The sequence below is a fragment of the Garra rufa genome, chromosome 23, assembly GCF_049309525.1.
Source record: "Garra rufa chromosome 23, GarRuf1.0, whole genome shotgun sequence".
NCBI lineage: Eukaryota > Metazoa > Chordata > Actinopteri > Cypriniformes > Cyprinidae > Garra > Garra rufa.
Window position 1 is genome coordinate 30,517,579 of NC_133383.1, and position 16,090 is coordinate 30,533,668.

Consider the following 16,090-nt stretch of genomic DNA (forward strand, 5'->3'; position numbering starts at 1 on the left):
AAAAAGCATTTATTATTATTATTATTATTATTATTATTATGTTGAAAACAGCATCAATTTAAATCAATTAAAGCATCCTTGTTAAATAAAATTATTAGTTTCTATGATTCATTTCTCCGGAAAATAGTACAGTGTATAATGTTACAAAAGCTTTGGATCTTTGTATTCATCAAAAAAATCTTGTAATATAAATAAATGTTTCCTGAGCAGCAAATATTAGAATGATTTCTGAAGGATCATGTGACACTGAAGACTGGCGTAATGAGGCTAAAATGTATCTTTGATCACAGAAATAAATTAAATTTTAAAATATATTCAAAAAGAAAGCAGCTATTTTAAATTGTAAAAATATTTCACATTATTTCGCCCTTTGCTGTATTTTAAATCAAATAAATGCAGGCTTGGTGAGCAGAAGAGACTGCTTTAAAAAATCCACAAAAAAACCCAGCAATGAGTTTCCAAAGGGCTGATGTGAAATAACTCAATGCGGTTTGCCTCCATGGTGTGATTGGCTGTTTTTAATTAGCACCTCTATGTGACTCTGAGCCCAGAAAGTGCCACAGTGAGCATGTTACAGATCACAATGTAAGCACAATGAGTCTGCAAACAATCGCTAAACCACAGCATTTCGAAGAAAAGAGGAAAGCTGACCTCTTTACAATGAACTAATCGAATTAATTTGTCATTTAATTCACCACAGCGGTTTACAAGTCCAGTCAAACTGGAGCAAACCGATAGTTTAGGGATTCGGATTTACCACTCAGCCACAGTCGGCCAATTAAATCTCTTTAAAGAGGCTTTCTATTCTAAACCTTAATATAATTGCACATATAAGCTGTGAGCTTTGCCCTCTGACCTTTGTGCAGACTCTGTAGGTGATATACGTCTCCATAGTAGACACGTGTTTTTTGGGGTCGTCCACAGTCACAAACAGATCACGTGTTTCTCCGTCCAAATCGTCATCGAGCTGTAGGCGGTTTAGCAGAGATGAAGAGGAGGCGGGGCTTGATGTGTCTACTGGCGTCCCATTGGGCAGACTCAGGTCCTGGGGGCGGGGAAAGAAAACAGACTTAATAGAGCTAAACATTTTGAAAAAATATATATATAATGAAAAAGTGAACATACTAGAGGTGGGAGAGAAAAAAATCAACTGACCTAACTATTGCGATTCTTTTTAAAAATCAATTGGTTTACATCAGAATCGGTTTATATTTAATTATTTGACTTGAGGTGGTGGGGAGAAGTTACTGCTTTCAGGTCATTATCATTATTTTTTCTGCCAGTGGTAGGGCTGCTCGATTTCAAAAATCATAATCATGATTATTTTGGTCAATATTGCAATCACGATTATTTAACACGATTATGACAGGGTCCAAAACCTTATATTAGTGATTCATTTAAAGATAGCAATACAACAGAAAAAAAAAGTTACAAATACAAATGAAAAGAAAAAAAAATACTGAATAGGGGAGAGTGGGGACGGTTGCAACACTTTTTGCATTTCCTTTAGTTTCTCAGAGACTGTTTGTAGTAGAAAGCCGAAATTTTAATACAATAAAGCCGCATCTGTCAGCTACTCGCCCATATTGCTGCAACATGTGTACATATTATAATAAACTTACACTTTACACTTAAATAGACAAAGTGAAATGTTGCAACCGTCCCCACAATAGGAGACAGTTGCAACATTCAATAAAATGAAATGAAATCATTCTTAAATATAATTTTGCAATTTCTTTATTTTATTTGTTCACAGTCACGGTCGTCAATAAGGTAAATTGGCTGTAAAAAACAAAACAAAACAAAGAATAGTAAATTAAAAACATTGTTAAGTAACAAGCAGATTTTTTACCTATTTACTTAAAAAAGGAGAGAAAAGTATTAAAGGGGTTCATTAGTATTAGTATTATCATTATAAAATTACAATTATGTAACGTTATGGCAAGCTTTTAAATCAATATTGTAGTAAGGGACAGCATGTTGGGACGGTTGCAACAGTGTGTCCCTACAGTGACAGTATATCAGCTTGACAACATATCATTGGCAAATGCTAGCTATGCCTATTAGAAACTAAGAACGCACTGGTTAAAATGTTATGTTTTTACAATTCGTCACACAAACAACTTAGACACTATGACCAAAAATCTCATCTTTAAAAAGTTACTTTTTTACCAAGAAAATGATTTTGGGTAGAAGGAATGATCACATGTGGCTGATTTCCTCCAGGAAGTGTGAGGGGCCAATAAAGCATGTGCAGTACGAATATTATCACTGTATCTTATTCCTGCTTGAAGAAATAAGTCCCCACTCTCCCCGATTTTATGCAAGTCTAAAGTACTCTAACAGCCTACTACAGAAATTGACTGTAAAATAAAGCGTCTTCACTGTAAGAATTAAACACGCTTTGTACAAAAGTCGTTCATTCAAGCGCAGTGATTTGTCTTTGTATTTTTGCACTTTATTAATATTGAGCACAGTCAGAGATGACAGAATATTATTTGTTGCCGCTTTAAGAGCCACACGGATCCAATATACTGTTATGTATATTTTCATTCTCAAATGTTTATGATCATTTAAGACATAACTGACAAGAGCTAAGGCTGTGCAATTCATCGAAATTCAGTTTCAATTTCGACTTCAGCTTCAAATGATAATGAAAATACAGTAATGGATTTGAAATGATTATTGCGCCCCCATTCCTCCATAAAAGCCTAATTTCAGATGCAAATCAGCAAAATCATGTAGTGACTTTCATAAAACGGGACGTGCTTGATTTATTAATGTTTCTTTGATGTTGTGTTTTTAACTTTCGCTGTTCTGTGTCTGCGTTCAGAAACGGAGAAGAACACAGACATGTAAAGATATCTTTTAGCTCATAAAGCAGCAGCAAAAATATTCCTTCTGCCGTCTCTGTGCTTAATATTAATAAAACGTAAAAATACAAAGAGAAAAGTCACTCACTGCTCTCGAACGAACGACTTTTGTAGTTTTAGTAAGAAACAAAGCATGTTTACAGTGAAGATGCTGTTTTATTTACATTCAAATAATTTCATTTAATTTCTGTAGTATTGTTAGACTACTTATATATATATATATATATATATATATATATATATATATATATATAAATGTGACCCTGGACCACAAAACCAGTCTTAGGTCGCTGGGATATATTTGTAGCAATAGCCAAAAATACGTTGTATGGGTCAAAATTATTGTTTTTTTGTTTTATGCCAAAAATCATTAGGAAATTAAGTAAAGATCATGTTCCATTAAGATTTTTTGTAAAATTCCTACTATAAATATATCAAAATGTAATTTTTGATTAGTAATATGCATTGTTAAGAACTTAATTTGGAGAACTTTAAAGGTAATTTTCTCAGTATTTTGACTTTTTTGCACCCTCAGATTCCAGATTTAGCACACACATACATTTTAGCAGCTCTACCAAGAGCCATATTTTAAAATATTTTGGCATAAATTTGACCGTTTAGGCGCACTTTGAGCTAAAAGAGAACTTCACCTGTCCATGTTCTGCTCCGTCTCTGAACGCAGACACAGAACAGCGCAAGTTAAAAACACAACATCAAAGAAACATTAATAAATCAAGCGCGTCCCGTTTTATTCAAGTGACACTGAAGTGAGGTGAAATTAGGCTTTTATGGAGGAGCGCAAGCGCACCACTGGAAAGGGGGTGGAATGGGGGTGCAATAATCATTTCATCTCGATTACTGTATTTCCATGATTGAAATCGAAATCAAAACTGAATTTCGCTTAATTGCACAGCCCTAGCCGGCGGTGGGACATACTTTTGTGAGCGATCGCAGTGGCGCGACAACTGCGTTGTTCAAGAGAAGGCCCAACAAAGTACTGAGGACATGATACAGTACACTAACACACTTTTCAGAAGCCAACATGGGTTTAAGATCCTTTTTTTATTGGTCACATGAAATATACTCATTTTGTGAAACACTGGATTTTTTTTTTTTTTGTCTAATAAATAAAGGCTTGAAATATTTCACTTTGTGTGTAGTGAACTAATATAACATACACGCTTCACTATTTGAAACAAATTATTGAAACAAATGGACTTTCCCTCGATATTCCAATTTTTTGGCACATACCTGTACTGGATTCATTTCAGGGTTTGTACAACCTTTGAGAGAGAAATTCAAGCACCTTTTTAATGACTTTCCAGCATTTAACAAATATTTCCAGCTTTTTAAAGCACTAAAATTATTTAAAGTTATTTTTAATGGGATGACTAAAATATATTTTGCAGTAAACAAAGTAAAATTAGTTTTGCCTTGAAAAGTAACATAGCACAATATTTTATTTCAGAACGTATTTTCTCTGCTTATTATTTAGTTGAACATTTGAATCGGCAGACTAGCGCATCGTCCCAGCCCTAATAGCAACACCAAATCGCAATACTTTAAAATAAATTAAAAAAAATGCAATACATATCTTATTGGCACCCTAGTATCATGATAGTATTGAATCGGGAGGTAGGTGTATCGTCCCATTCCTAGAACGTACATACACAAGACCCCCCAAAATAAAACAAAGCGAAATGTATTCAACAGATACTTTTTTCAACATTGATAATAATCCAAAGTGTTTCATGAGCTGCAAATCAGCATATGTGACCCTGGACCACAAAACCAGTCATAAGGTTAAATTTTACAAAACTGAGATATATACATCATATGAAAGCTCAATAAATAAGCTTTCTATTGATGTATGGTTTGTTAGGATAGGACAATATTTGGCCGAGATACATCTATTTGAAAATCTGGAATCTGAGGATGCAAAAAAATCTAAATACTGAGAAAATCACCTTTAAAGTTGTCCAAATTAAGTTCTTAACAATGCATATTTCTTAATAAAAAATTACATTTTGATAGGTTTACAGTAGGAATTTTACAAAAAATCTTAATGTAACATGATCTTTACTTAATTTCCTAATGATTTTTGACATAAAAGAAAAATCTATAATTTTGACCCATACAATGTATTTTTGGCTATTGCTACAAATATACCCCAGCGACTTAAGAATGGTTTTGTGGTCCAGGGTCACATATTTGAATGATTTCTGAAGGATCATGTGACACTGAAGACACCATGTGTTTGTGTATCGGCGCATATGTTTCTCCTTTGACTTTTTATGCTTAAATGCTAATCAACAATGAGGTATTTTGAGTTTGTAGTTGGTTATAGTTTCTCCAGAAGGAACAGGAAACCTGAAGCAAAATGCTGGAATTACTACAGCTAACATCCTATTTTCAGATCCAGCATTTAGGAAACTGTGACAGCTTTTTCCTAATCACATGCCCACTTTCGAGTGCTAAAACAAGTGCTCTGACCTTCTTTTTTGCTGAATGGCAGAAACCAGGGGTAATGCACTGCCTAAACCTGCCTCTTTACTCAAAACATTCACATGAATGGACAGCCAGTATGACAGAAAAATAAATAAACGTGCAACAATGCGATCACCTTTATCAATGTAGGATTACACATTTTACACAGGATTTCAGGAACTCAAATAGATGTTCATTAGACTAATTATGAAATGTAAAACAGTTATTTGTGGAGATGTTAGATCTAAATTAAAGAACGACACTATTCAATTCACTCGTTTAAGACTGAAGGTATAGCGTTTCTGCTGTGTTCCTCTCTTCACTGACCAGAAATAAACAACTATTGCCAGAGTTCATGAACTTACAGTCTGCAGTCCCACAAAGACAACCGGCAATTTCATTCTTGACCAGAAGAGTCCAATCATATGTTGCCGACAGCTATAAATCACAGGGACATATGTGAACTTCATGGCTGTGTTACAAACTTGAATGATAATTCAGTGTTTTCTTAAAGGAGAAGTTCACTTCCAGAACAAAAATGTACAGATAATGTACTCATCCCATTGTCATCCAAGATGTTCATGTCTTTCTTTCTTCAGTCGTCAAGAAATTATGTTTTTTGAGGAGAACATTTCAGGATTTCTCTCCATATAATGGATGTCTATGGTGCCCCCGAGATTGAACTTCCAAAATGCAGTTTAAATGCAGCTTCAAAGGGCTCTAAAGCCTCGTTTAGACTGTCAGCCCAAATCCGATTTGTATGCAAATCCGATTGAAATCCGATCATATTTAGGTAGTCTGAACAGCAACGAACTACCTGAAATCCGATTTGGTCAAATCCGTTTCGAGCTACATTCGTATGTGGTTTGGAATCCTATTCAAATTGGATTTCTGCTTTTTCAAGTTTTCATGCCATGTAAAACGTAAACACGTCAGACGTTTTTGTGGAAAACATAACAAACGTCTTTGCAGAAACAAGCTTGTGTTGCTGCGAACTGCGGGAAAAGACAATATACAGCTATTATACGCACCTCTTTGAGTTGTGAAACCAGCGGAGACGGCAGCACAGAATAAAGTCGCACATTCCAGCATCCTGCATTTCTGCCGCTGCTTTAGAAGATGAATATAATCCAGCTCGATGGCAACATTGTCGTATCGCAAGACAGCATCTATATTGAAAACTGTATTGCTGTTATTGTTGTTTTTAGCATTGGCATAATAACGCAACGGCATTGCCATAGAAACCAACGCACATTCCGTAAAACGAAAGAACGCTTATGGACACACAAATCGGATTTGAACAGTTGCGATATGACTGTGTGGACAGTCAGTTATTCAAATCCGATTCCATCCAGATATGGACAAAATCGGATTTGGGCTGACAGTCTGAACGAGGCTTAAATGATCCCAGCCAAGGAAGAATGATCTTATCTAGTGAAACAATCAGTTATTTTATAAAAAAAAAAAGACAATTTATATACTTTTTAACCTCATATGCTTGTCTTGTCTAGCTCTGCATGTACTCTGTGTGATCCAGTTAGGGCATGTCAAAAAAAAACTCGCATCTCATTTTCTCATTTTTCTCTAACTGGGAAATGAGATGGGAGTTTTTAGACATACCCTAACTGTCTTAAACCGGGATACATTCAGAGCTAGACAAGACGAGTGTTTAAGGTTAAAAAGTATATAAATTGTAATATTTTTTTTTTACAAAATAACCGATCATCTCACTAGATATTCAGCTCCTGAAAGATCCCTTGGCTGGGATCATTTAGATCCCTTTGAAGCTGCATTTAATCTGCATTTTGTAAGTTCAATCTCGGGGGCACCATAGAAGTCCATTATATGGAGAGAAATCCTGAAATGTTTTCCTCAAAAAACGTAATTTTTTCACGACTGAAGAAAAAAAAGACATTAACAACTTTGACAAGGGGGTGAGTACATTATCTGTAAATGTTTGTTCTGGAAGTGAACTTCTACTTTAAGCAATCCTATCCATGTGGTATGAAAGTTAGTAGAAATAATAGAAATGACTTCTGATTAAAGTTTAAAAATAAAGTTAATCAATAAAAGCTCACTTCAACATTTAAGAAACTCACTTTATGTAATTTATATATTTTTGAAAAAAATAGTCAAATACATTTTTTAGAAAATAATATTGTCTTTTTTTTCACTTTTCTGTGATTAAATCGGTCAATGAGAAAGTTGTACGAGTAACCGTGATTTTATAAGGCATTGTATTTCTTTTGGAATACAGAAATTGTTAACAAAAATCTAAAGTGTATAAAAATTTAAAACAAATATTGGAGTTTTTTCCTGTTGTGCACATATGTGACCCTGAACCACAAAACCTACGGTGGCCGAGAGAGGCCAACGCGCTGCAAACAAGAAAACACATGCAAACAGAAAAAACGACAACAAATTAAGAAAACATCTTCATCAGTTTGACAACACAGGCGCTGCAAATCCTCGCAACGCAAACACAAATACGGAAACGCGCTGCAAATTCTCACAACACAACCAAACTCAGAAACGCGCTGCGAACACACGAACGCACTGCATATAGCACGGTCCACAACGGAAATGTTTCAGGGGGACCTCAAAAAGTGACGAACCCATCTGTGACCTGATTATTTTTTCAGTGTCTGTTGGTCAGAGCAGAGGTGTTATCGGTGAACTATCGCCTTTTAGTGATAGTATAGTATCACTTAAAGGTGATAGTGATATAAATAATCAGGTAATATAGTGATATAAATAATCAGGTCCCAGATGAGTTCGTCACTTTTTGAGGTCCCCCTGAAACATTTCCGTTGTGGACCGAGCTGTATGCAGCGCGTTTGTTAGTTTGCAGCGCCCTCGTGTGTTCGCAGCGCGTTTCTGAGTTTGGTTGTGTTGTGAGATTTTGCAGCGCGTTTCCATATTTGTGTTTGCGTTGCGAGGATTTGCAGCGCCTGTGTTGTCAAACTGATGAAGATGTTTTCTTAATTTGTTGTGGTTTTTTTCTGTTTGCATGTGTTTTCTTGTTTGCAGCGCGTTGGCCTCTCTCGGCCACCGTAAAAACCAGTCTTAAGTCGCTGGGGTTTATTTGTAGCAATAGCCAAAAATACATTGTATGGGTCAAAATTATTGATTTTTCTTTTATGCCAAAAATCATTAGGAAATTAAGTAAAGATCATGTTCCATGAAGATTTTTTGTAAAATTCCTACTGTAAATATATCAAAATGTAATTTTTGATTAGTAATATGCATTGTTATTTTCAAATAGATGTATCCTGGCCAAATATTGTCCTATCCTAACAAACTATACATCAATAGAAAGCTTATTTATTGAACTTTCATATGATGTATACATCTCCATTTTGTAAAATTTAACCTTATGACTGGTTTTGTGGTCCAGGGTCACATTTGTTTAGATGTATCACTCTAATGTTATTGCTATTTCACACTACAACTGAAAACTAGACAAGATTAGGCAATTATTACAAATTAGTGACAGCAATTCATTTCTTTCTTTTTTTTTTACCAGGAAAATGAGCATTACTCAATATTACTTGACTCTGCGTATACCAAAATTTTATTTTAACCTGTTAAAAATGTGTCACAGTGTCACACAATTATTAGCAGAAATCAGTAAAGACGGCCCAAACTTCTGGATATTGTGTTTAAATATTGTGCTGATGCATCGAAATATGGTTTAGGTAAATAAGGAATAAAAAAAACAACACTGAAGTAGATTAACACTTTCTAGCTAACAGGAATAAACAAATATGGAAAAAGGCATTACTGCAACTTCCAAGAAAACATCAGATGCAAAATTCACTTTTACATGGTGTTTGCATTTAAATGCATGCTAGCACCCTACAATAATAAAAATCCATTCACTCCTTTTTTTAATCCCCTAATTAGTCTCAATTTCCAAGCCGTTTTGATTTTATGAGCAGTATGATGTCATATTGCTCAAGACACGCCCACTACCCACGCCCATATCTCCGGGACAGTTGTGCCCTAAGCAATGCATGTGTTTTTTATTTGGATAAGAGTGTTTGTTTTCTCCTGACATCAGAGGACGCAGCAGATTAGTTTTGTTTTTGATGGTAACGCACCACCAAATACACAAAAAAAACAAAAGAGGGGGCGGGGTGAACAGTAGCTCATTATAATTTAAAGATACATGCACCGAAACAGGTCGCAGTAAAGAGAGCTGTTTTTGACAAGATAAAAAGATGCTGCTTTACACGACCATCAAGAAATTTTAATCAAAGTATGTCTTATTTAACAAAACGATTGGTTATTTTCTAAAAAAAAAAAAAAATTACAATTCATATACTTTTTAACCTCAAATGCTCGTCTTGTCTAGCTCTGTGTGTACTCTGTGTAGAGATTAAAAAGTATATGAATTGTAAATGTTTTTAGAAAATAACTGATCGTTTCACTAGATAAGACCCTTCTTCCTCGGCTGGGATCATTTAGAGCCCTTTGAAGCTGCATTTAAACTGAATTTTGGAAGTTCAAACTCAGAGCACCATAGAAGTCCATTAAACTGAGAGAAATCCTGAAATGTTCTCCTCAAAAAGCAACATAATTTCTTTACGACTGAAGAAAGAAAGACATGGACATCTTGGATGACAAGGGGGTGAGTACATTATCTGTAAACAGGGCTCGCAAAATTTCAAAATCTCTGGTAGCCCTTCGGGCAGGTACTCTTCAGATTTTGGTAGCCCGAAAATAATTTAACTAGCCCAAATAAGAAAATACTTTCTTTCTTTTTTTTATAAATAGAAAATCAGATAGGAGTCTAAGGCCCAGTTTTGTAGATGGGGCTTAGCCTAAACCAGGATTAGGCCATAGTTCAATTAGGACATTTAAGTAATTTTTATAACCGTGCCTTAGAAAAGAAACTATACTGGTGTGCATCTGGAGACATTGATATATTTTAAGATCAGTCAGTCCAAGTTTCTTTCAGTTGAAACGGCTCAGATTTACATTTAATCTAGGACTAGGCTTAAGCCTTGTCTGTGAAACTGGGGGTAAATGTCAATCAAAAATGTTTTCAATACACAAATATAAACAAATATCAAGGAATTAATTTTATTTCACTATTTGGTGTATCTGCAGAATTTTTAAATATAAATTTAATGCAATTTATGACCCTTTTTAAGAGCTGCACAAATAAAATGAACAGTATGAGTAGGACTGGACAATGTACGGTAGAATATTAAGCCATAAAATGGCATGATTTATAATTTGGATACAGGTTCACACAAAAACAAAATCTCTTATACAATGGAATTTCAGCCTTTATACCATTAAAAGTATATCATTTATTATATTTATTTAAAACATATATATTACTGTCTTAATTGTTTAGATTTTTAGAAGGCACATTAACTTCTTTCACATTTACAACTGTGTTTTCTGCATAAAACATAGGCTGATAGTTGCAATCATTTGACCATTAACAGCTGAAAAAATGTGGAAATAAAAATTCATTCCCTGTCACGAGGGGGCGCTTTAGGAGCGCTGAAATTCTACGGTTTCCTAGTAACGGCTGTACACAAATCAGCATTAACGCTGTTTTATCAGACATGACATGAAAATGCCAAAGACACGTTTCTGAGGACAGTCTGTTCCCTTCAGATACATTCATATAAAGACATCCGTGCTGCGTTTTGACTTTGAAATGTGCAGCGTGCATATTTATTCAATGACATCATTGCCTTTTGAAGTTTAATCCAGCCCTATCGCGATTCTCGTCTTTCCGTCCCCAAATGTGCGACCTCCTAAATTATAATGAAGACTTTTCTTATACTATTTAACATATTTAAAACTTATGGCCTTAAATTTGATACAACTCAATTAAGGAGTTTTTAAAGGTCCTGCAGGAGCAGTCTACTTTATGATAGCCCGTCGGGCAGCCCAGTGACACATTCTGGTAGCCCGACTGGAAAACACAATAGCCCCGGGACGTCGGGCTAGCGATTTTGCGAGCCCTGGTAAAGATTTGTTCTGAAAGTGAACTACTCCTTTAAGAATCATACCAACTTGTGGAAAACAGACATCCGATGTGCCCTTTAATATTAATGAAGTACATAGAGAAATAAAATGATACATGATATTATTATTAAAACACATGCACTTCAATATTAAGTATCTAATAAACATGGAAGCCACAGTGTGACTGTAGCAATAAATTCATGAGCTCAAAATGAGCAGCGGGTCAAAAACAACTCTCCGGTCATGAGTAAAACACAACAAACTATTCATTTCGCAGCATCTCAGTGAGCTGTACCAAGCTCAACACGGCTCTATTGTACAGACATGACACACATCCCAGATTCGGGCTGCACTCATTATAGCTCCCATCTCACACACCGCAAAACAGTCATTTGCAGTTACTGTTTTAATATTATTGCTATTAGAATTTACTAATAGCAGTTTTGCACAATGTGTTCACCACCACTCTTTTTTTTTATTCTTCATGGTTGATGGCAACTTTCCTTTTCCTTTAAGTCTCAAAGGAATAGTTCACCCGAAAATGAAAATTAGCTGAAAATGTTCTCTTCCTTAGGCCATACAAGAGGTAGATGAGTTTGTTTCTTCATCAGAACAGATCTGAAGAAATTAAGCATTACGTCACTCGCAAGACGTTCATTGATGGTCATTCTGAGCATACATTCTCTAAAGTTTCATTTTTGGGAGAACTACTCCTATTTTTTTATTTCCATTTTCAGTGGGCATACATAAATACTTTGTCGTGTATATTTTGTGCATTTTTTTTTATATTCTCTGACATGTGCAACACTGATTAGTACAAATAATAAGTCACATACAGTTGAGGTCAAAAGTTTGCATACACCTTGCAGAATCTGCAAACATTATTTTAATCTTTTTACCAAAAAAAAAGGGATCATACAAAATGCATTTTATTTTTTGTAAGTGCTGATAGTTGTTTTTAATAATAGTTGAATTTATAAAAATGACCCTGTTTAACATTTTACATTCACTTGATTCTTAATACTGTGTTGTTCCCTGAATGATCCACAGCTGTGTTTTGTGTTTAGTGATAGTTGTTCATGAGTCCCTTGTTTGTCCTGAACAGTTAAACTATCTGATGTTCTTCTCATAGATTCTTTGCTTTCCCAGCATTTTGTGTATTTGAACCCTTTCCAACAATGACTGTATGATTTTGAGATCCATCTTTTCACACTGAGAACAACTGAGGGACTCATATGCAACTATTAAAGAAGGTTCAAACGCTCACTGATGCTCCAGAAGGAAACACGATGCATTAAGAGCCGGGGGTGAAAACTTTTGGAATTTGAAGATCAGGGTAAATTTCACGTTTTTTGTCTTCTGGGGAACATGTAAGTATCTTCCGTAGCTTCTAAAGGGCAGTACTAAATGAAAAAATATGATATTTAGGTAAAATAAGAAAATGCACACATCTACATTCTGTTCAAAAGTTTTCACTCCTGGATCTTATTGCATCGCGTTTCCTTCTGGAGCATCAGTGAGTGTTTGAACCTTCTGTAATAGTTGCATATGAGTCCCTCAGTTGTCCTCAGTGTGAAAAGATGGATCTCAAAATCAAACATTGTTGGAAAGGTTTATAATACACAAAAATGCTGAAAAAAAATGAGAATTTGTGGGACCTGAAGGGCAGTTTAACTGTTCAGGACTCATGAACAACTATCACTAAACAAAAACACAGCTGTGGATCATTCAGGGAACAGCACAGTATTAAGAATCAAGTGTATGAAAACTTTTGAACAGGGTTATTTTTTTAGAAATTCAACTATTATTTTCTCTTGTGGACTATATGTAAACAAATTTATATGTGAAATATCTTATTCAGGTCAGTACTAAATAAAAAATAACATGCATTTAGTATGATCCCTCTTATTTTGCTAAAATAATTAACATTTTGAAGATTCTTTAAGGTGTATGTAAACTTTTGACCTTTGTATATTTTCAGTTGTTGTGAATTCTCTAATAATAATCAACAAGGCATTATTGCATGAATCTGAATGCCTAAAAACAATGCATTCCACTCAAAAAAAGACACTGTGATGGTAGTATTCTTTGGTAATCACCTCGGTAAATATCATAATCATATGTATTGTATACAAGGGCAATAAACAGTGGCATAAGGTAAATACACATGGTACAATCATGATGCATGCTTAAACAACCACAGTAGTGCCTTAGTACACACCCAAAAGCATGGTAATACCATGATGCATGTTTATAAACATCATTGCATATTCCCATAAGATATTATTACTGACACAATTTCTGATTACTGTTTGCTGCTGGATCAAAACTACTTGCTAGTCCAATCAATTAGTTCAGATATATCGACATGCTGTCAGCTCTGCTGAACTGCACATCATTAGAGCTGATCAATTATGAATGCTGCCGACCTAGACCGCAATTGTGGGTTCATGTTGCCCCAAAACAGCCCCAAAACAGCCCCAGCCCTGGTCTCACCTTCTCTCCAGCGCTGCTGCTGGGGTTGAGCACATCTGGGCTGCGGCTCAGCGCGGACTCCTCGGCGGACAGAGGGTGGCAGATGTCCTGGATGGATTTCTGCCCGGACGAGGGCAGTGATCGGGGGGTGCCAGCACTCATCGCGCTGATCGGCTCTGATCGCGCAGGTGTTTTTATTTCACAGCCGCACGAACCGAGACTGCAAACATCTGTCAGCTGACGGCCACCGCGCAGAAGCGGAACTACATTTGTCAGCTGACGCTCGACGGAGACGTGCACTTCCGGAAAAACACCGCCGATTTTCAAAATAAAAGTACTCGCTTTTTTACTTAAATGTCTTGAGTAATAAAATATTCATTCCTGATATCGATTTCACACCTTTTCACCGATTTGTATCAAAGCTTCTAATAAATTGTTGTATGTAATTCCCAGAAATAACGGAAGAAACGATTGTGAATCAACTGAACGATTTATGATTCAGTTTCGAAGCGCTTGAAAAACAACAGTCTAGCGGCACCTGCTGCTCAAAACGCTTTTATGAAAGTAATCTATTTAATGAAATCTACCAATAATCAAATGGCATTAAATATAACGTTTGTGTCAAATGTGTGTTTATTTATGATAATTCTTGTTTTGTGTGTTATTAGGCAGGTCAAGAGCCGTTGAGAAACGGCTCTGGGCAGGTCTAGGCAATGTTTTTTATTTATTTTTTTATAAATAAATAATATTATTTTTTTATTTTTTTGTATTTTACACACATAAGTATTGAAAGTAATTGAAAAAATAAATACTATAAAACTGACCCAAAATTAACAAGACACTCACTCAATGCGTTCACCAGTAATATATCAAGTGGTAATTTTTCTTTTTTTATTATTATTATTGAATAATACATACTCCTTTGTTCAAATGCAAATATTTATTTGATCAAAAAAAAACTGCAAATGGATAAATAAAATAGTTAAACATCAACAAAAATAAATATCAGACAAATACAGATAAACAAACAAATAAACAAACAAACAAACAAATAAAAAAACAAAAAGTGTAAAACAACTACAAAAAAATAAGTTAAATAAATAAATATTAGACAAATAAAAACAAACAAACAAATAAACATACAATTATGCAAATCAAAAAATAAAACAGGAATAAAGAAAAAGTGTAAAACAACTACAAAAAAAATAAGCAAAATAAATCAATTTTATGCAAAAAACAAACAAACAAATAAACATATACAATTATGCAAACAAAAAATAAAACAGAAAAAAATTGTAAAACAGCTACAAAAAAATAAGTAAAATAAATAAATATTATACTTACAAAACAATAACCAAAATAACAAATAAATAAACATTCAATTATACAAACTAAAAAACAGAAGAAAAGTGTACAACAACTACAAAAATAAGCAAAATAAATCCATTTTAGACAAAAACAAACAAACAAATAAACATACAATTAAAAACTGCAAAAAGAACAAGAAAGAAGAGTAAAAAAAAGGAAAATAAATAAACTATGCAAACAAAACAAAACAGTAATAGAGAAAAAAGTGTAAAAACAACTACGAAAAAATAAACAAATCAATAAATAAATATTAAAAAGAACATACATTTATGCTAACCAAAAAATAAAACAGCAAAAAGAACAAAAAAAAAATAGTAAAACAACTACAAAAAATAAGTTAAATAAATAAATATCAGACAAATAAAAACAAAAACAAAAACATTCAATTGTGCAAAACAAAAAAATAAAACAGCAAAAAGAACAAAAAATGTGTAAAACAACTACCAAAAAAAGTCAAATATCAGACAATATAAAAATTATATAAAATATCAACAAACGAACGAATAAACAAAGAAATAAATCGGGGTCCGTTCTTCGTACCTCGCTAACTAAGTTAGCTGGATTTGATTGTTGACGATTTTGCATGATCTTGGATCGCTCGGTTCTTCGAAGCTCATCCGGGACTTGCTGTCATAGCAACAGGTGCGCAAGCTTAAACCAGGCTTAAACCTGCTCTGGAGCAGGTTTATTTCATGTAAACAGGATTTAGGCTGCGCTCCTGGCGGGTTATGATTGGTTGAAATGGCGAGGTCACATCTGATTGGTTAAAGAGCACGACTGACGCGGACTGACTCACGTGGGGGAAAAAAAAGTATCTTGCAAGAAAGTATATATAAATATATATATTATATATATATATATATATATATATATATATATATATATATATATAT

At 34.4% G+C, this 16,090-nt stretch overlaps 1 protein-coding gene across 1 annotated transcript in view; it reads right to left on the bottom strand.

Annotated features, from left to right (window-relative positions):
- snx30 (sorting nexin family member 30) overlaps positions 1-14,065 on the bottom strand; it is a 45,207-nt gene extending 31,142 nt beyond the window's left edge. Inside the window, exons 1-2 of the mRNA XM_073829615.1 lie at positions 13,851-14,065; positions 857-1,045 (exon numbers count right to left, since the gene is read on the bottom strand). Of these exons, the coding sequence (XP_073685716.1) occupies positions 857-1,045; positions 13,851-13,991 (330 nt within the window). The 5' untranslated portion in view covers positions 13,992-14,065. The remainder of the gene's footprint in view (positions 1-856; positions 1,046-13,850) is intronic.
- Between the last annotated feature and the right edge of the window lie 2,025 nt (positions 14,066-16,090).